At 37.2% G+C, this 21,939-nt stretch overlaps 1 protein-coding gene across 1 annotated transcript in view; it reads left to right on the top strand.

The window, feature by feature from the left end:
• Positions 1 to 21,939, top strand: part of RUNDC3B (RUN domain containing 3B) — a 54,844-nt gene that overhangs the window by 9,616 nt on the left and 23,289 nt on the right. Inside the window, exons 3-7 of the mRNA XM_065832548.2 lie at positions 5,907 to 6,040; positions 9,774 to 9,859; positions 13,427 to 13,516; positions 16,436 to 16,516; positions 17,886 to 18,054. Coding sequence (XP_065688620.1) covers positions 5,907 to 6,040; positions 9,774 to 9,859; positions 13,427 to 13,516; positions 16,436 to 16,516; positions 17,886 to 18,054 — 560 coding nt within the window. The remainder of the gene's footprint in view (positions 1 to 5,906; positions 6,041 to 9,773; positions 9,860 to 13,426; positions 13,517 to 16,435; positions 16,517 to 17,885; positions 18,055 to 21,939) is intronic.

The following is a 21,939-nucleotide window of genomic DNA, read 5'->3' as shown; positions in this document are numbered from 1 at the left end:
AACTGAATTTTATATCCATCCAATCCCCAACCCCCCATCCCCCTGCTTTGTGTTTGCCTTTCCCTGATAACTGGCCATAGTCCTCACTGGATGCTGTGGTGAGCCAGACCAGGAAATCACACAGGCAGAAAACTAATGACTTTCCCCGTGGATGCGCTTCTTTTAACCCAGCTGCTCATTTTTTTTAAGAGTGGTTTAGATGTGGGTGTTTGTTTAGTGATAAAATGAGGTCAGCATAAACATATCAGCTCATACAGCAGAGAGCTGTGAATGCTGCTTGAATGCAGGTACCTGTTCCTGTGCTACAGAAGACTTAGCATATATGGCACCAAAATGGTTCCAAAAAAGGTGACATAATATGCCATGGCCAAAAGGCCACATCTGTGCTACTTTACAGTTACACGTACAGCAAAGACTTCTGTAATTTTTGCATGTCATGGTTACTTTAAGTGTACTTGTCATAGAATCATAGAATCATTTTGGTTGGAAGAGACCCTTAAAATCATCAAGTCCAACCATAACCTAACTCTAGCACTAAACCATGTCCCTAAGAACCTCATCTAAATGGCTTTTAAACACCTCCAGGGATGGTGACTCCACCACTTCTCTGAGCAGCCTGTTCCACCGCTTTACAACCCTTTCTTCATAGAAATTTTTCCTAATAGCCAATGTAAACCTCCCCTGACACAACTTGAGGCCATTTCCTCTTGTCCTATCACTTGCTACTTGGAAGAAGAGACCAACACCCTCCGTGGTACAATCTCCTTTCAGGTAGTTGTAGAGAGCAATAAGGTCTCCCCTCAGCCTCCTTTTCTCCAGGATAAACAGCCCCTGTTCCCTCAACCACTTCTCATCAGATTTGTGCTCCAGACACCTCACCAGCCTCGTTGCCCTTCTCTGCACTCTCTCCAGCACCTCAATGTCTTTCCTGTAGTGAGAGGCCCAAAACTGAACACAGGATTCGAGGTGGGACCTCACCAGTGCCAACTACAGGGGGACAATCACTTCTCTAGTCCTGCTGTCCACACTATTCCTGATACAAGCCAGGATGCTGTTGGCTTTTTTGGCCACCTGGTCACACTGCTGGCTCACGTTCAGCCACTATCAATCAACACCCCCAGATCCCTCTCCGCCAAGCAGCTTTCAAGCCGCTCTTCCCTGAGCCTGTAGCGCTGCTTGGGGTTGTTGTGACCCAAGTACAGGACCCGGCACTTGGCCTTATTAAACCTCATACAATTGGCCTCAGACCAATGATCCAGCCAGTCCAGACCCCTCTGTATGGCCTTCCTACTCTCCAGCAGGTCAACACTCCCACCCAATTTGGTGTTGTCTGCAAACTTACTGGGGGCATGTTTGATCACCTCATTCAGATCATGTATATGTTTATTTACATTTACCATCATAATGACACAATACAGTATGCTGTGTACTATGCTATTCTGACACTTTCACAACTGTGTGCATTTTTTCTTGTATGTACATTTAGAAGATATTTTATACTGCTAGAGTTAACCATGGAAGCTGGTTGTCTCTATCTGATCTGTTATTCCTAATTTTTAGTGACTGGTGTTTGCTTGCTTTTTTTCTTTTGGAAAGCTTACTGTTGAGTAGTAAGCTTATAGGGTGATCAGTGCTGCTTGAGTGGAAAGGTAAATGTAATAATTATCTTCCTTTCCTCATTCTATAAAATGTTCTAGTTTCATGCATCATCAACAGTCTGGTGGTAGTAATGGTAAATGACTGTACTAGTGATGTTACTGGTAAATATTCCGTTTTTGCATTTCTTTACAGTAACATGAATTATTAAATAATTCAATTCTGAAGCAGTGAAAGACTTGTCTTACATCTGCTGTGTAGTCTATCTTTTCCCATATGTTTTTTTATTTTATTTCTTTTTAGGAGGGGAAAAAAGCAATTACTACTACCTGCTATTTCATTGGAGTCTCTTTTTAGGCAATGAATAGTAATATCATTTTTATTAATCAAAATCCCCTGAATTCTAATCAGTCAGGCATAAACAGTGGTTACAAAAGGAAAGGGTATGAATTATGTCTGCAGAAGACAATTTAGGCTTGTAAGTCTAAGTCACAGTTGAGGAGGCAGGGTTCTTTGAGGTAAGATGCAGCTTGTAATGCAATGTTTCTTGAGAGAAACAAGGCTGCTGGATAAAATAGTCAAGGTAATGGAGATATAAAGGGAGTGGAAAAGGTAGGTTAAGGAAATAAGAGCTGAAGGCACTGTTGTCATGAAAAAGTCTAAGCATATAGCTGCAGTGGCCCTTTATTTGACGCAATAATGCTATTAGCAGAATAGCTTTTGTTACTAGATTTAATATTTATACACACATAGTGACCATATTACTGGTTTTGGCTAAAGAGAAATAGTAGGGCTCTTGAGTAATTTCTGGTTTAGCTCATTCTCCTTTCTCCTGTATGGAGAAAAATATTAAATGAATTTGTCATTATCTTGAAGGACTGGATTTATGAACTACTATAAATTTTTAATTTTTAATGACCTATTCTGTAGGTCCAAAATAACAGTGTAGGTATCACAGAAATTCAGTAAAGGACTAGTATGCCAGTTTATTGCCAACAAGTGATATTAAAACTTTTTTTGCAGGATAGAAAACTTTGCTGAAAACTACATAATACAGGGAAGTCTGGAGAAAACCTGCTTGTACCTTAGAGCATCCTAGTTAATACTACTTTGCAACTATGGAAAATTGTAGATATGAAATTGGACTGTGATTGAGTAAGAATCAAACTGTTTAATGTCTTATTTGTGACTAATTCCTTGGGTGTGAAAAAAGATCTGCAGCAGTGTTGCGTATCTTTGTATCTAGTTGCCAGAATGGAGCAGAAATGTGTTGATACAAATAGGTTTGTAGCAGTATTCAAAAATGGGATGAAACAAAAAAAAAATCACAATATTGCTCTGCTATTTGCTTTGCAGTTCTGTCAACAGGAATTAAATAACTTGAACAACGTTTAATATTAAACATGCAGCTTCCATGCTCATCTAATAATTTTGTTTGGCTCACAAAAGCAGTAACATCATTCCTGTTGGAATTGCTGTCAGCTTCTGTGTCTTCTGATGACAAATAAACTTCATGTCAAAGACCACATACTCTGTGTCCTTTGGACCTCTCAGGAAACTTATTCTTTCTGTAAGAAGTACTTTGACAGAATATAAGTCGTATACTAAAATTAGCTTCCAAGCTTTTTAGGACCCTTTAACATTTAGAGATTATTTTAGTATCATAGAACAACCCAGTTTGGAAGGGACCTCAAAAGATCATCTGGTTCAACCATTTGTGGGAAAGGGAGCCTAAATGAGAATATCTAGCACACTGTCCAATCACATCTTGAAAACCTCCAGCAATGGGGACTCTACCACATCCCTGGGGGGATTGTTCCAGTGAATTATTGTTCTTACTGTAAAAAAAAAAATCTTTCTTCCAAGTGCATCTCGTACCCATTGCCCATTGTCTTCTCCATATGGCTTCTTGTAAAGAGTCAGTCTCCATCCTCTTTGTAGCCACCCTTTAAGTACTGGAATACTGTGATGAGTTCCCCTCTGAGCCTTGTCTTCCGTAGGGAGAAGAGACCTAACACCTTCAGTCTTTCCTTGTGGGACAGGTTCTTCAGCCCTTTGAACATCTTTGTGACCTTCCTTTGGACCCTCTCCAATCTGTCAGTGTTCTTGAATTGTGAGGACCAGAAATGGACACAGTACTCCAGGCGCAGCCTGATAAGCACTGAGTAGTGGGAGCTATTTCATTCCTCATTCTTGAGTCTTCTCATGGCTTTGTACATTGAATGCATCGGCGAAGTAGACTTTCATATGCTGAAAGCTTTGAAAATTTTGGAGATTATACAGCTTAATATCTTATTTACTGATTCTTAAAATACATTCTCACTATTCCTGGACAGTCTTTTCCAATATTTTTCTGTGAATAGAATGATTAAAGAAGTTCTTCTTCAAATGTCATTATATTATAGAATCTGGGCAATGTTTAAAGTTGTAGGGAGAGTATAATGAAATCTAGAAGTCCTTGGTTCACAAAAGGTCCTGATCCAGCTGTGAGATTCAAGTGAAGACAATTCCTACTAAAGTCTGAAACCCATCATACCCTCTCACAGAGCTGGCTGCAAGATGAGAGCTCCCTGTTATGTCAGAGTATATTGTAATTATGGCCAGCTTGCTTTGTAAGGGAACTGTCCGTTTTTTTACAGAATATATTCTGTCCTTAAGACAGTTTGAAAAAGTCACAAAAGTTATTGTATTATATGCTTGCCTCTGTTAGTTACCACTGGCATTGCTGACACAAAGTCGTCTTCACGCTTAAGTTGGACTCGGTTTTGCAAGCAAAATCCCCAGGGCAGAAATTTTTCTGATATGGTAAAGAGTATAAAAAACATCTGTAGCTTTTCATGTTGTTAAGTGCCATTGAATTTTTGTTGCTGTCTACTACACTTACAGACTGTTTTTGTTGAAATGTCAAGAGTACTTACCTCATGGAAATTCTTACATTTCAGTCCATAGAGCTGAGAAGACCTGAAGCACCTTGGGATTTTGTTTTTCCTTCGGCATACTTAGTGGTATATATTAATTCTTTTTTTTTTTCTTTTTTTTTTTTTAAAAAACCCTTCGAATTTAATAAATAAATCCATGTGGCAAAGTAAGCAGAAGAACCATAAAGTCAAGTCACATGCACCCTCTAGGGAAAAAAAAACAACCACCACTTGAATTTCTTAAGATCTTAGGGGCCAGATCTTTGACACTGCTCTCGCTATGCTTGGAGCTAAGATAAGTCATGTTAGATAAAAATATCCTTGTCATCATATTTTGGCATTTTTGTTTTCAGTATGTGTTATTTGCAGTAAAGTCTAATATATTCTTCCTTGAAATCTGAACTTTCTAACAGCAAAAGACTTAGAAGTCTTTCTGATAAATTTGTAAAGCTTCAGAAGTACAACTCAAGGCTTGAAATAAAATAAAGTCAGCTTAAAAATAAGATCGCATTTTATACAGAGAAAAGGGTTTGCAGGTACGTAATAATGGTGGTCACCAGAGGGCAATGTTCATCTTACTTTTTGCATACCTTTTCGCAGTTGTATGCTATTCCATCTGAACTGTTGGGTCTGTGATGAAATTTATTTTGTGTGAAGTGGTTGCAAGTAGTGTGTAATTCTGCTTTTCATTTTCTAACTGCAATACATTGCAAGTGGGGGAAAAAAATATGAGGGATTTTGGCTAAAGCTCCAGAAGAGATATTGATTTGCTCAATTCATTTGGTCAGCTCCCAGAGGAATGTTCTGGGTGTACTGAAAATAAATTGTGACTGCAAAACTTTTTTTATCGTGCATCAATTTCTCCTTCACTTAAAGCACATATTTCGAAGAATTCCAACCTGCTCCTAAAATAAAGATAACACTACCACAACAAACAGTGGTCTTTATATATATAACAGGGTTTTTTTGTAAAGAACAGAACTCTTTAGTTGACTGTATTAGTGAAACATGCAGTACTACCTAAAAATAAATAACAGAAATATTTCTTGGATCATATTTTATGTCACAACAGTGTATGCTCTACTATGATTTAAGAATCCTGTGAACTCTTGAGTATACAGAATACTAAAATGGGAAACAAAAAAACAACAAAATAGACAAATGTACACACAAGCCCCAAACTTCTCTTTGTGCATCAGTTTCAAATCAGAGTGACCTGGATAATGCAAGTTTTTCTACACCTGTAAGCCAGTTTTCAGAAGGATTTTTATGGACTTGGTAGTAAAAAATCTTGCCAGTGCAAGCAACCTATAGGGAATGTATTTATGTTTATCACAGATAAGCAGAGAGGGAGGTTCATAAATCTTTACATATCTTGTATTTTGATTTAAGGTCAGATCACCTGGTTCGGCTATGAAAGTCCACGTAGTTTCTGGGACTACATTCGAGTAGCTTGTCGAAAAGTATCTCACAATTGCATCTGCAGTATTGAGAACATGGAGAATGTCGGTTCTTCTAGAGCTAAGGTAGGGAAGAGAAAGGTCAAATTTACTCTTTTTTTTTTTTTTTTAAATTACATTATTCTGTGTAAAATATAGCTGACATTTCTGTATCCAGAAGAAAAACATATTACTAAGCTTGCCCTGTAAAATTTTTCGTTGTTTGAAATAATTATTTTTATATGTGCCTAGTAAATATTTACTTTTATAAACCCCACTTTTAAATCTGAATGTGTTTCCTTTCAAATTTATGTTCATTCAGTAGAATAAATCTCTAATTCTCTGTTCAGTGAGTACATTTTATTACTATAATAAAGTGATTGCCTTCACATTTTCAAACGTGCATAATTTTTTTAAAATGCAGTATGTTGAGGGAATTTAAGTTCATGAGGGTATGCCTAACAAATATTATTCTAAAATTGTAGTAATGTGAGGTTTTTTCCCTAAGTATCATTTTATTTTGCAAATAATTTATGCAGAAATATAAAAAGTGTGATCAACTCTTGAGTTTGGTGTGATTGCACAGGAAGCATTAAAAGATTTATTTGCTAATAAACATCCATAATTTAAAAGGATCAATATAGAAATGACATCACAGTTTCTGATTGTAGGTACAATAGAAACATTAAGGAAGTAACAATTCACTGTGTTTATATGTATATCAACTGAATAAAAATAAGCTTTAAACTGACCTATCATTAAATCTCAATAGTATGAGACAGTGTAGACGAACATCTTTAAAAAAAGAAAAAAACAAACAAACAAAAAAACCCAGCTATTGGAAAGAGGTTACAAGTTCTTTTTAGCAGAGTGGAATGCTTTTCAGTAGCTTGCATTTCTGTGTAAAGCAGCCATGATTGATGACTAAGAACCTTCTGACTTGAAAGTATAAGTAGCGTAAAAAGATGCACAAATTAATGCGCAGTTGTTTGAACAAGTATCCAAGCTGTGTTACGTGACTATTTTAAACATCTTGTAGTCCCAGTTTTTTATTATACTCAGCATTATTCACAGTTGGTATCTTTGGTGAGGTGGAAATATTTAGCTTGTTATACACAAAAACTTTAGAGCTTTATTTTTCAGGGGTATGACTGTAGTTAGTACAATTTAAATGACAGGTATTTACACAACTAGTTTTCTTCAACAAAGGATGACGCTTAGATCAAGCAACAGTAGATCTTCGAGCAGCCTTTCAGATGAACCATAGTATTGCATAGTATTGCAGAACAGCTACTGTTGCTACTTTCTTCATGTGTACGGATTCAGTTTTAAATTTTTCACAGTAAACATATCTGTAATTTGCTTGAAAGCTTTGAAACACTTGAAATTCTATGACAAACAGCTACTGATTGGTCTTCCTGTCCAGAATATCACGTTTTTCCTAGCACTCAATGTACTGGAGTAATAGACTGATAATTTAAGTCATGCAGCTTTTCTTCTTGCATATGTTGAGATCTAGAAATTCAGATAAGTTGGTATTTCCTAATACTTTCTGGAGAGATTTGTGTTCTAGAATCTGATGGTTGTGCTTATATTCAAGATTTATTTTAAAGGTATTTCTGAATTTCAATATTTTAATAGACATGAGTACTTAAATTTAGTTGTTGATGAGATGAAAAGCTATTTTATGAAATACTCTTAGAAAAAAGTTAAAATTTTCTTTTACTCTGAGAAGAACTCCATGCCAAGTAGTAAACAAAAGAGCTAATTTATTCAGCAAGTGTGGAAAACGGTATTGAATTTTTTCAAGTGCATGTGGGAATATTTTGGATGTCTGTATCTGAAAAGGTTGGAGGCATGGCGACACAAATAGCATTGGTGTGCAGCACCACATCATAGAATGTCCTGAGTTGGAATGGACCCACAGGGATCACTGAGTTCAACTCCTGTCCCTGTATGTGACAACCCCACAGTTCACACCATGTGTCTGAGGGTGTTGTCCAGTCTCTTGAACACTGTCAGGCTTGGGGCCGTGACACCTCCCTGGGGAGCCTGTTCCAGTGCTCCACCACCCTCTGGGTGAAGAACATTTTCGTCATGTCCAACCTAAACCTCCCCTGGCACATTTTCCTGGTATTCCCTTGGGTTCCGTCATTGGTCGCCACAGAGGAGTGTTTGGCACCTGCCCTTCCTCCTCCCCTTGTGAGGAAGCTGAAGACCACCATGATGTCTCCTCTCAGTCTCCTCCAGGCTGAACAAACGCAGTAGCTTTCGCCACTTCTTATATGGCTTTGCCTCCAAGCCCTTCACCAACTTTGTAGCCCTCTTCTGGACACTTTCTAGTAGTTCAATATCTTTTTTATCCTGTGACACCCAGAACTGCACACAGTGTTCCAGGTGAGGCTGCACCAGTGCAGAGCAGAGAGGGACAAACACCTCCCTCGCCCGGGTGGCCATGCTGTGCTGGATGCACCCAGGACACCGTTGGCCCTTTTGGCTGCCAGGGCACGCTGCTGACTCATGTTCAACTTGCTGTTGAATGATGTCACGAGCATCTTGTCCCTCAGTCTGTATGTACAACCAGCATTACCGTGTCCCAGGCGCTAAATCCAGCACATGCCCATGTTGAACTTCATGCGGTTGGTGATTGCCGAGTTCTCCCACTTGTCCAGAGCCCTCTGCAGGGCCGCTCTGCCCTTGAGAGTGTCGACAGCTCCTCCCACTTTTGTGTCACAGCGAACTTACTGAGTATTCCCTCACGTCCTGAGTCTAAGTGATTTATAAAGACATTGAAGCGCACTGGCCCTAAGATGGATCCCTGCAGAACCCCACTAGTGACAGGTCGCCAGCCCAGCATAACCCCATTTACTAGAACCCTTTGAGCCTGGCCTGTCAGCCAATTGCTCACCCACTGCACAGTGTGTTTACCCAGCTGGATGAATCAGTTTTACTGGTGGCCCAAAAGGGTGTCTGCTTCAGCCTGGAAGGTCTCAGTAAGGGCTTGCCAGTGGTAGTTAGCCCTGCTTTCACTGGAGCTGCATGGGCTTTAGTCGTTAGCTAAGCAGCATTGTCAGGGTTTGACTGTTTCACTCATGCTCTAAATAACTGCAACATAAAGGCATCTATCCAGATGAACAGCCTTTTAATTTTAGCACACTCTTGGTTAAAGTATTTTCTATGTGGTTGGCGTTTATGAAAGTGAATTTTCTTGTTATTTACCATCTGCCTATCTTATAAATTTAGTTTGTTCTAGGTCTATAGAAATTAAAAGCAGGACTTTAATATACTACAGGTGGTTTTGGTAGAATGTCTGTAGTGATATTCAGCTAGATGTCAATAAGGACTGAATACATTAAGCAGAAAGACATCTTACTAGTTATATAACTAATTGTAAATTTATATGGGTTACAAGAAATATTCCTGGTGTTCTCAAGCTGACAATCATAACTATGGCAGCCATTTAAAATGTCTCTTTGTTGTAAACTACAGTCCTGCGCACTAGACCTGTAAACACAGTGCAACATACATTTCTAAATGTTATTTTTGAAGCTATTGCTGTTGTTTATAGAGATGTTTGAATGAAGTTTTGGGGTTTTCCTTTCAAATTTTGGAGAACTTTATTTCATAATAAAGTTTATTTGTGAGAATGTGTTTTCCATTTTCCTTGTTACTATAAGTACATCTTAGCAAAAATTTCTGTTTAGTGATAGTTTTGTTAATCAGTTCACTTTACTTAGGTAAATCAACTGTATTTGTTGCCAGATGAAAAATTGTTTTGCTCCGTAATACTTAAATATTTGGTATCTATTTCTTTTTGCAGGGTCGAGCCTGGATCAGAGTAGCACTTATGGAAAAACATTTGTCTGAATATATTTCCACAGCTCTGAGAGACTTCAAAACAACCAGGTCTCTAAGACTTTTTTTTGCAGTATTTTAGCAAATGTTGCTTAAACGAGGGACTTGCATTTGAAAGTGAATGTTCCAATTGATTTGTATAGGAAAGTCACTTGTAAAAGAGTTGTAACCTAGTAAAAGACATCTGAAGGCAGTTTCAACTGATTGGATTTTAACACAGGTAAAACCACAAAACTGAAAATCCCTTTGTGATGTTCGAATTGTGGAAATAGGCCTGGAATTCTTGAAAGGTCAAAAGAGAAGAAATGCTCTCTAAAGAAGGAACTAATTCTGAAATTGTAGCTTGATAAGGATAAAAGATGTAATGTTCCTTTCAAAACTAGGAATGGTTGACAGAAAGCCCTAGAGACTCAGTAAAAAATAATTTTTATAGAAACTTTTCTTGATGAAAGGAAGAGAATTGTAGGAGCCTTTTGAGAAATATAGAACAGAGTTAGTGATCAGACATAGCTTGGATTCTTGATTATTATGAAAAATGTGTAACAGATTTTTGTTGTACCTTCTAATGGTAAGAGCTGTTACAGACAAAAATATGCTTTGTAATAGAAAATACTCTGGCATTTTTGGACTGGTTCTAGATAATGTGATTATTATTTAATGCTCTATTCTGTAACAAGTGTGTCTTGTAGATTTCTGAAGTCATCTAAATATGAATGAGACTGTAACATTGTGGTAACTTACGTTGAACTCTAAAAGTTTTAGATGTACTGAATGGACTGTTTAAACAATAAGAATTTTCTCTGTAAGGACTTCTGTTCATTTAGAATATTATTTCTGTTTGTAATACTATTTTTCCCCAGATCTCCACATATTTTGCCCATGTTAAGGTGACTTTGAAACACAACTATGTAAACCTCCCATTTTATTGAACTTTCCAGACCTGATGTCTTTATTTTACCCAGATTTGCTTGGATTTACAGTAGAGAAGAAGTTCAAAAACCCAAAGATTTCTGGGAAAGATTTACTCATGTTGCCTCAAACTTAAAAGTCACTTGGGGTTTTGAGGGGGAGATGAGGAGGAAAAAGGAGGGTCACAAACTGTGTAGTGAAGTAGTACATGCTTTGTTCCTGTTTGGTAGTGTTTGTTTGCCTAGTGGATAATGGTGGTAGTATTTTATTAGTATTTTCAAATGCATTTTTTTGAACATGTTTACGTTTAATATATTTGAATGTTCTTTCAGTGGTATAAATTTTGAAAGCAACCTCTCTTGCATTCCAAACGTACTAAGTGCAAAGTTTATTTTGAAGGAATGTTTTAAATACATCTAATGGAAATAAAAGTTACAGACTCAGATCTTGGTAGTGCAGATTTCAAATCAACTAGCAATTATGTGTATGTTCTCTTTTCCCATTTTTGGATGCCTATATAAGTGGCCTGATTTTTTTTGTGATGTTTTGCACCATTTATTTAGCATTTTAAATTATGTATTGAGCTATATGTATATTTAATAATTATTTACATACATTATAAATATCATATGTTACACATGTGTGTATGTAGAATATGAGATTCATTTATCATACTGCTAGTTTTTTTAACCTTTGCTGTTGTGTTTAGGTGCCTGATCTTAGGGCAAGTCCTTTAAGGAAGCAGCACATTATTAGTGCTGGATCTGCATATTAGGCTTGGAAAGGGCTTTGATTAAGCATGGACACACAATTATTTTTCTAACAAATTGGTCAGCACAGACTCTTAAGTGAAAGTAGTCTGTTCTGTTGTGAGATCTCAACAGTACAGCACTGAAAGAAGATCAGTGAGTTTTTCAAGGAACTGTTGTTTTGGCTGGATTACTGTAGCTGATTTGAGAAATATGGTACTGTCTGGCTAACATCTGCATCTCACTGTTTTAAGTATGCCCTGTCTTTTTTGTCTGATTACTTCCTAGGCCTGATTTTTACAAGTTGAACTGAACACAGTGCAGATGGGTACCTGGCAGTGCTTTACAAATTCCAGTGAAATATCTTGTAATCAGCTTGTGCTGTACTCAATCAGCCTGTAAAGTCCATCCAGCTCAGTATTCTGTCTCAAGCAGTGGCCAGTTTGGCCTCCTGGTGCCCTTCCTGAATTGGAGTGTAGACAGAGGAATCTGTACATCATAGCCTCAGTGTCAGGACTGTAATCTCTGTCTTCCCAGAGGAAGTCTTCCAGATTTCTTGCCTCTACTGAGAACATGCAAGGCCTTGGACAAAGCATTTCCTTACAGCCAACTGATGTCTGTTATGAAAATGCAAAAGTGGAACTTCTGACAGTGTGCATGATAACACAATTCAGTCTTTGGAGCTGTGCCCCAAAATGTGTGCTTTCTGGATGTTTGCCATGCAGCCAACTTGAACTCTCACTGAGCTGTCCCAATGCTTTCATGTAATTCTTAAAATAGGTGGAACTTTTGGTAGGGCAGCGTTGCTGGTGTTTGCCTGAAAGGTGGGTTGCATTAAATAACCTGGCACCTTTTTGCATCATATATTGCTAGAAGCTGTAGGTGGACTGTGCATCTTGGTTTCTGGTAAGTGACCTTGCAACCTTGCCTTTGGTACTGAACACCTCTTGGTTTCCCCCTTTCCACATGTAATGCTCAGGTTTTGCAGGTGAATTCTGGTGAGGTTTCTGCCTCTGCTGCTGCCAAGACTACTTTAACACAGAAATTAATGTTGTGTGCTACTTTGCTGAACAGACCAAATGCCTTTTTTACAAGGCCATGTGTGTAAATGGTGGGTCCTGTATGCCTGCCCTGTGTATGGAATGTTTCTGTCTAGAAGTAGCTTCTGTGATAGCTGAGAGGAGAAAATTAGAACAAATGGGAGAGAATGGGGAGGTGGTGAGGGAATACAGATTTTAAAATTGTTGCTTTATTAGTCGCTGTTCTCAAGCAGCCTTCACATGTCTGCACATACCAGCATATGTGAAGTGTATTTTGAAATCAAGGCATGGAGTTTTAAAATTTGGCCAGCGGGTCTTTTACAATAAAAAATGGTATTAAGAAAACACTTCTCCTTCAAATAATGAAAATTTAAAATCTCCGAATAAGTGGATGCAATATGTATCTTCCCAGCATGCAGGATTTTAAGAAAAAGTATGCTACCTGAAAAATAGCTGTTTTGTGAAAATATTAAAAAAATTATCAACTTCTAAGAATGAAGAGTAAGTGTTGAACTTCAAAAGAGCCTGCAAATACAATTGTGAGAGAGAACTTTTTTTCATACAGTGGAATAGTGAGGTCTTTTTTAATGTGCATGATTCCAGTTCTTCCTTTCAGCAGTAAAATATAAGATATCTCCGTTATTTTCTTTGCATTTTGTCCATCACATTTTACTGTTTCCTAGGGCTAATATTGTAACTTCTTTTTGCTTCTAAATTTTTATATGCTCTAGGATTATGGTGTTTAGTGTTGTGCAGTCTACTGGTTTGCTTGATTTGAAATGAAATATGAATGTCTCTGGGGTTCACATGAATTGCTTTTATTTAAACTGGATTTCTTCAGTTTGCTGTTAACTATGGAAAACATTGTTATTATTTGAGAGAAAATGGTATTAACTGAACTAATTTCTTTTTTATTGAAGGAGATTTTATGAGGATGGAGCAATTGTTCTTGGTGAAGAAGCAAATATGCTTGCTGGCATGCTCTTGGGACTCAATGCAATTGATTTCAGGTATTTTATATGCATACTTCCTAACAAAGTGCTCAGAGAAAGTATTTATAAATTGATGCATTATGGGAAAACATTGTTAGATTCCCTTGATAGTTTGAGAAAGAAATCTCAAATGACTCTTCTAGATCAGAACAATGTTATGCCTTAGTTTATATAGCTGCATGATTACATGGTCTTTCTTTCAGATATCAAAAGTCCTAAAAGCAATCACAACTTTAATTACAGAAGATTTATCAAACCTATTAAATTTACAGACAATTGAACCTTCTGAAGTTATTTTTAAACTGTAAGTAAAGTTGTGTGATTAAGTACATGATTATGCCCTGGTATTCGATGACAGCATTGTTACTACATATGTAGAAAGTGTAGGTATCTTTAGCACTTCTAAATTTTAAAAGCTAATGACCATTTAATATTAATTTGTATTATAATTAGCTGCAGCCGACCTGCAAATTGTCATCAGATTACATGAATTTACCTTTACAATCTCTACCTAGACTTCTGTCTGCTTTGTTGCATGATTAATTCTGTGTTTTGGGGTAATGAAGGTGCAAGCACACCATAGATAATATAAAAAACATCTTGGCCTGTATATGTATATATACATATGTAAACATCAGCAAGGTATAAAGACTACAGTGTCTATGAAAAGATGAAGCCTGGCTTCTGTAAGGTCCTGTTCATATATGGCTGGTTGGACCCACTTAGCCTCATACAGAGCCACTGGGGAAGGGTTTTGTATACAGCATAGGAAAAAGGACAAGGATAGTGCTTTTCTCCAGTCTCCTGGCAGTACACTGTTAATATTTACTCTCCGGCATCGTTAATGCTTGTCACAAACCAGGTAGGAAATAAACTGCCAGAAAAAAAACACATAGTCTCACCAGATGACCTGAGTGATTGACTGTTGCCAAAAGGCCTTTGGAGATTTACTCCTGTTTATGTACCCTTATACCAGTTTGGGAGCTTGTTGGACCCTCTGTGAGCCAGCTTAACTTGTTAAAGAGTGAAAAAAACATACTCAGTAAGAAGACAGGATAGTTCTTTCGTTGGTAGCATCCTATTAGTGTCATAGATGATGTGACCATAAGGCTTAGAGAAGAGGAGGAATAAAAAAGGATTGAGTAATGTCTTCCCTTTCTGGTGGCAGTGAGCATTTAGTTCAGCTGCCTGTGGGACTGCAACTGGATGCTAAAGGGGAAAAAGAATAGATTCAGGACCTGATGGCTGAACTAGCTCATTATGGAGTCAGATAACTGTCAATACTGCCGTAAGGAGGGGAAACAAACGTGGGGAGGAAGAGGGTGAAAATGTAGGATAGTAAAAGAATTGCCAGCATTTAGCCATTAGATTGGCTTAACTGCATCCTCAACATATGTTCTAAGGGAACAGAAGTGTGCTGCAGGATGATAAAAGAGCTAGTCTTGTGTAGAGAAAATGAAAATCTTACGAGATTTTATTAGTTTAAGCTTTAACTATGTGAAATGAAACTGCTTCTGTATTAGTACTGTAGTTGAAAGGACTGTAGCTATACATGAACAAGCAGCATAGCAAGAGTAGGTCTGCTCTGTGTAAATGCTACCATAAATAATCATCCATTGACTGAGTTTGTCTTGCATAAGCCTCAGTGATACATACTACCGGTATGAGAGATTAGTTGTGTGAGTGTGCTTGTTCTTCCTTTGTCCTCTGATTTCTTACAAGCACATACTATTAACAATATTCAGATTAATGATTGTTGCTCATTGGAGACATTTGTCAATGCAGCTTCTAAGAGCCTAGAAATTTTCTTGGCAAAACAGGAACATAGTACAAGAGCAGCATTTTTATTGTGCTGCATATAAGTCATAGTATTGTGGTTTGAACGGCTGAGAAGCTGTAGCCATTCTTTGTATGTTATATTTGAGCTAATTTTTTTCAGTTCAAACAGTTTTTTACAAATGTTGTCTGGCTTATCTGTGTGCAACTATGAGTAAGACTTTGGGGTGGAGATGGGGGAACCCAGGTGAGAACAGATTCTAAATATTTTTTTTCTCTTCACAGTAGTATGGAATTATGTATCTACTTAAAATAATTGAGGTTTTGCAGGGCTGTTTTTTGTTGTTTTCTTTTCCTAGGAAAAGAAAAAAACACACCTTCAGATGTACTTCCCAGGTACCACTTAAGTGGATTGCATTGTCAAAAATGGAACTTTGCAATCAAGCTAGCAAAAGCTGTGTCTTCCTAGAATCTCGTTTTTGATGATAGAGATAATAGGAGTTAGGAATACGAGCCTTGTGGAAGTATAATTAATTTTGTCACTTCACTAATAATTAAACATGATTCAAATACAATCTTTTATATCCAGTACCAAAAAAGAATGTTGACGAGAGCTTTGTAAAGCTATTGCAATTTAAGAAAATTTTCTGAAAGTTAGTTTCATTGATGTTCCTCATCTTCCTGCAGCCCAACACCAGAAAGTATCTGAAAGGCGAAAGAGTCTGAAATATTTTTGAGAACTGATTGTTTACTTAAAGTTAGCAGGATGGTTACGTAAGCACTCTGCAAACACTTTAAATGAGCTTAAGTACTGAAGATTCCAAGATCATACGTAGCTTTTTCTGTTTCTCTTGATTCAGCTAACTTTTGTTTTCCTTTATTCCATTGTAATCTGTATTTTCAGAATAAAAGCGAATACTTAAAAAATAGGGTTTATATCACTTGCTCCTATCTATTCCCTGGTTATGTGGAATTTCTGTTTTTTGGGGTTCCCATTTAATATTAAGCAGTCTAGTTCAGCTGAGTTGGATTTTGGTTTTAAATGCTCTAGGCCTTTCTTATTACCAAAAAACTGAGAAAAATCAAATTTTACATTGGTAAGATTCAACTGTCTTTTAATTTTCTTGTTATAATCCTATCATTGTTTCTCTGTTTTAACAGTTTTTGTCTGAAGGGTGAGGGATTGGATGGCAGCTTTCCAGCTGTCATAGATTACACACCGTACTTGAAGTTCACCCAGAGGTACTTTTTATATTTATGCTGCTTTTAAAGTTTTATTTAATTGACAAAATTTTACTTAATATTGGGCCTTTTACTTTCCATTTCAGTTTCAAAATAACATCTTTATCTGAATACAAACCTGTACACTCAGGTACCTTGCTCTTTCAGACTGGTGGAATTATTACATGACTCATCAGAGTGACTCATGCTAACTTTGTTTGCTTGGATTAGAATCGCAGTTCATCAGGAAACAATTTTTTAAATTCCTTTGAAGATCACCAGACCAAGTTGTCTTTTCTCTTGGGCCTTTTCTGTGTAGCCATAAACTTAAAAGTAGTTATTTTGTAAATAAAAATTATATATGCCCTGGTAAATGGTAAAATGTGCCAAATAAGCAGTATGAGCCGTTAGCACATAATAAAAAATCATGACTAGATGTGTGCATAATCTGAGCTTCCAGCTACATCTTGCTCCTCTGATCAGCCATATGACTAGTAATAAAAAGAAGGATCACTATCTAATAGATCAGATAGCAACTTGGAATGGAAATGTTCTATTGTTGTGTTTGCCAAAATGAAGGAAAGTGGGTGGGAGATAGGAGTAGTCTTGTAGATGTACTACTGAACATGAAACATCTTAGTTATTCTCTTAAAGTTCTTCCTAGCTTCCATGTTAACGACAAATTGTGTGGTTCAGTTAAAGCAGAATTTGCACCACAGCAATATCATGGGGTCAGAGGAATTACTTACTTAACGAACTGTAAATGCTGTTAATGTAGTGGAAAGCATAGTTGTAAGGGAAGATTTCAAATGGGTATTGGGATAAATTAAAATTCTTGTCTTTGAGACAATGCCTGAATTCTTTGGCATGCATTGATTCTGGATGTTAAGGAGATACTTTAACAATGAATCTGTGTATTACTTACGGAGATACTTATGGTCCATGAAATAACAGGACCATGGTCTTCACTATAATGATAACCATTCTCATTTAAATTTATCACGACTGCACACAATAACAGTTTTTAATTTTCCTACTTTTTTAGAAACAAAATCTCTTTTCAGATACTGCTCTTTGCCCTGAATTTATGAAGTAAAGATGAAGTCACCAGTTCCTTAGATAGCGTATTGTAATGCATTGCCGCTTGTATTCCAGGAGAGAATCCCACATGCGCTTGTCTAACTTGACTAACGTCACAAGCAAACTTTGCCCTTTCTTTAGGTGGCTATACAAATACAAGCTTGAAACAGTTTGGTGATCTACACTGTCCCAACATTTTGATTCTTTTTGATTTACAGAGATTTAGATATCTGTGGTGTTTTAATTTCAAGGGGAATTTGCATTTTAGCAAACATAGCTTTTCACTTGGCTAATAAATATGATCCTTCAGTTCTGACAGCATCAGCAGTGATGAAGAAGAGCTAAGAACGCTGGGCAGTAGTGGCAGTGAAGGCAGTACTCCAGAGAACGTTGGTCCTCCTTTCATCACGGATGAAAACAGTTGGTACAACAAATGCAAAAGGGTAGAACAGAAGTACCGTCTTGCATTGGAACAGAAGGTAAAAGATTAGTTTTTTTGTGGGAGTGATGGAGCCAAAGCTCATCACCAGCCAACTAGTGACATATCCATTTCAATAAAGACAGAAAAATAGATTCAATATTTTTAGCATCATGCAAGTGGTCATAAATTTTATGATCCTCAGCCTAAGTATCTTTGCTCATTGATTTGAAGGAAAAGAGGTTTGGGGAGAGGGAGGAGAGAATACTAATTATGATAATAGAGAGATAAGATTTCACAATCTAAGGTAGAAGCTTTGGCTCTTTTTTTTAATCTCAGGGTTACAGGGAGTGTATCTCTGGAGCTGTTGGGTTGCAACCTTGAAGCGAATACAACTGTCCGCATGATTTTCCTCTTTGTTAGAAGTCATAGAATTTTATTGATGTAGGTAGACTGCCTGTTGAAGTCTTCCATAATTATAGTGATGTTAAACTTTTAACATTTAGTTTTGCAGTAAACACAAATGATTGGCAACGTAATCTGTCTAGGAATGAAAAGCAAACTGTCTTCTCAGTGATCCTGAGATGAGTCTTAGAAAATACATAATTTTAAGATCTGCTTCAAGCTAAATGGGAAAAAACAAAGTGTGTGCTTGGATTTGATTGTAACAATTTAGGTGACATATTGAATGTTATTATAGAAACCAAAGGTAGGTTTTTCCCTCTACCACCCAAAATACTGTAAGTTAAAGTAGAGTATATATCCAAACTTCCTAGTATTTTTAAAAGCAAAGTGATGGTTGTTTTTTTTGTAAGAGCATGTTACAACTACAGAGACAGCAATGTGTATTCACTAGTAGCAGAAAGAAGGGATTGTTCATAGAGACTGAAGAAATAGTCACAGAAAAAGAAAGGTCAGGAAAAATGAAAGGGAAGAAAAAAGAAAGACAAATGGTTAATGTTTTTAAAGAACTTTATTAGTATTTTTAGTATCTTTTTTTCCTAATGTCAGAATTTGATTTTGGTGAAACTGAACACAGCAAGCCATGTGAAAGGCTGGAACTATGTAAGAGTGCTTGGAGGTGTAAATATTTCCCATAGCTTAGAGCATTAGAATCACAAGATTATCTCTCTGACTTTCTAGCTTCTACCAAACTGGGCGAGGGGGGTGGGGGGGGGGCGGGGAAGAGAGAGAAGGGCAGATGGGATCTAGAACGGATATTCTGCCAGGTGGGACTCTGTACACACACTGTGGCCCAAGTTCTGGTACTGACTCAGTCACATACATATTTAAACTGTAAAAATGATCGTTGGTGTGATTTTGGCCTGGGACAAGTAACACTGTCCTAGATTATTTCAGGTCACATTTTGTGAATTAGTGTTTGTCAGTGATCATTCCACATAACCAGTATGACTTCAGGCATGGTCCTTCGGAACTGGAGTTTTAGTATAGATATCGCCAGACTGAGAGAATATACCTGAGAAGGAGTCCTGGCTATGTTCAGTTCATTAGGGTAAATGTAACTATGGATTGCTAAATGTCAATCTTATTAATACAGAATGGGAAGAATCAAAGTTGGTTTACTTGAATGCATGTGGCAGAACTTAGTTCTAAGTTTTTCTAAGTAACAGTGAAAAAGTCAGACTTGCAGTGGGGTGATAGATGTGAGAGGTATTTTTTTTTAAATATGCATGCAATTATCTCTTTTCTATTTTGTGTCCCTTGTTTTTGAAATACAACCTTAAATGTTGGCATCCAGGTTGCTAGTACAATCTTCTCAGCCAGCATGGTATCACTTTCCATATGGAAAGAACCTTTCCCTCCCCACCCCAACAGCCCTTGAAGCACAGGAAGGTATTCAAGACAGTATTTCATCCTTGTGTCCAGACAAAAACAGATGATCAGTTTGAATTCCACTCTTTCCCAGCCCTATGAAGATTGTAAAGTATTTTTGAGTTTAATGAGGAAAATGTCATCAGGTCTGGAGACGCACTGAAAAGAATAAAATAGGTAGATGTTTGATTTTTCTTGGTACATCCAGGTGATTCATTTCCAAGGATATCCTATGAAGGATACCCCATCAAAGTTGTGACAGACATCTGTAGAAACAATATTGGAGCATAGTGTCCAAATCCACTAACCAGAAACACAAGGAAGCTTTACAGCTGCAAAAGCACAAAGATCTTCAGTGGTTGTAGCAGCAAATGGAGGTTTTGGTTTATTCACAAGTCTAAGATGCAGAAATGTTTCTGTGGGAAGTTATTCACTAATCTGAAACTGAGTATTTCAAATTTTTGAGCATTACTATTTTAGTGAGTCACGTTATTCCTTGTAGCGTTCTCTTAATGAACTGCCAACTTCTGTAGTCAGCTAATATAGGGGTGAATTTAAGTTGGTTTTATGATGTCTTTGAAAACTTCAGTGCATTTAATACAATTTTTAAAATCATAGCTACTCGGACAGCTGTTGACACTTTCCTAATTGTTCTCTTTTAGGATGCTTACTTGACAATTGCAGCAGCAAAATAACTTTTTATTCCCACAAACAGAAAATTTTCTATTGTCTGATTTTCATTTGGGATGTGCCTGCCAAATTTTTATATAATTCACATCAACCACGGTACATCTATTCTATTAAACTTGAACAAATGACCATCAAGAGGTTAGATGGACTATGGAATAGAGCTCCTTTCCCGAGTGTTTCTCTCCTTCCCTTTTCAGACCTTTGTCATGGCACATGGTGCAGTAGGTACCAGTTAATCAGAGAGTGTTTTCTTTCAACAAAGGGGTTTTCTGACATTATCTGTGTGTTGGAAAACTGATGACTGGGACAAGAAGACCAAGTTGAAAAGAATGATTTTTTTAGTAACTGATATAGTGAGTCTGATAGATCCATCTTTTGCTCTATTGTCATTCAATTTGTGCAAACAGTGATAAATTCCTTTTGTGCCTCCTAATGACTGCAGTCATTAATAGCAAAGGTGAATGATGTTTACCAGGGTCACGATATGGCAAGCAGTTGGATTGCAGCTAAGATACTGATACCTTTATCCTCTGAGTTGTTTGAATGGTGGGATAGGATCAGGTATTATTTCAGCAAGGTAAATCCTAGCATTGCTTTATTGGATCAGCAATGTTACGCTGGTATAGACCAAGAATCCTTGGTTATCCTACTATCCTATCTTGGACACTCGCCCAAAGTAGCTGTGGAGGGAAGAATAAAAACAAAGCAAATGTATATGCACTGTTTTTCCTCTAATACTTTCTTGGCCAATGCATATCAGCTGAAGGACTTCCTGAAGCTGATAAGGTTTTTCTGTTTAGCAACCTGTGATGGATCTCTCCTCCAAATACTTGTCAAATATTCCCTTGACCCCACGTAAATTTTTAGCATCCAAACCATTTTCTTGGCAAAGCATTCTGTGTATCTACCATCTGTTGTGCGAAAAGCTGCCTCCTTTTCTGTCTTTTGAATCTGCCTCATACTAGCTTGATTTCATGGTGCCTAGCTCTTGTATTTTAAAAAATGATGAACAGTCCCTTCCTGCTCTCTCCAGGCCACTCTGGAAATATAAGTTTGCCTTTTCCAGGTTGTCTCTTGTCCAAATTAATGAGTCATAGTTTACACATTTGTTACTTATGTTGAAGTTAACCCTTCCCTTTTTTGGAATTGTATAAGCTGTTCACTTTTTTGTAGTAAACTCCTAAATTCTTCGTGTTCTGTTTATACTGGATTTTTATATGCTTTCACTGGTAGGATGATGCATCTCTGTGTCATTGTAGATAGAGGTATTTACTGTTCATAGTGTTCTGTTTCAAATACTGATGCTTCATATCTAAAATCTTTTTGTAAAATGTTTGATGTTTCTGGGAGGCAGGAAAATTGTGTATCTCCTAATGCATCAGTTAGTACTTTCAAAGTGCTACTTAGGTTCCAAGGACTAACT

Source organism: Patagioenas fasciata, chromosome 2 (assembly GCF_037038585.1).
Source record: "Patagioenas fasciata isolate bPatFas1 chromosome 2, bPatFas1.hap1, whole genome shotgun sequence".
NCBI lineage: Eukaryota > Metazoa > Chordata > Aves > Columbiformes > Columbidae > Patagioenas > Patagioenas fasciata.
This window is presented reverse-complemented; position numbering and strand designations above follow the sequence as displayed.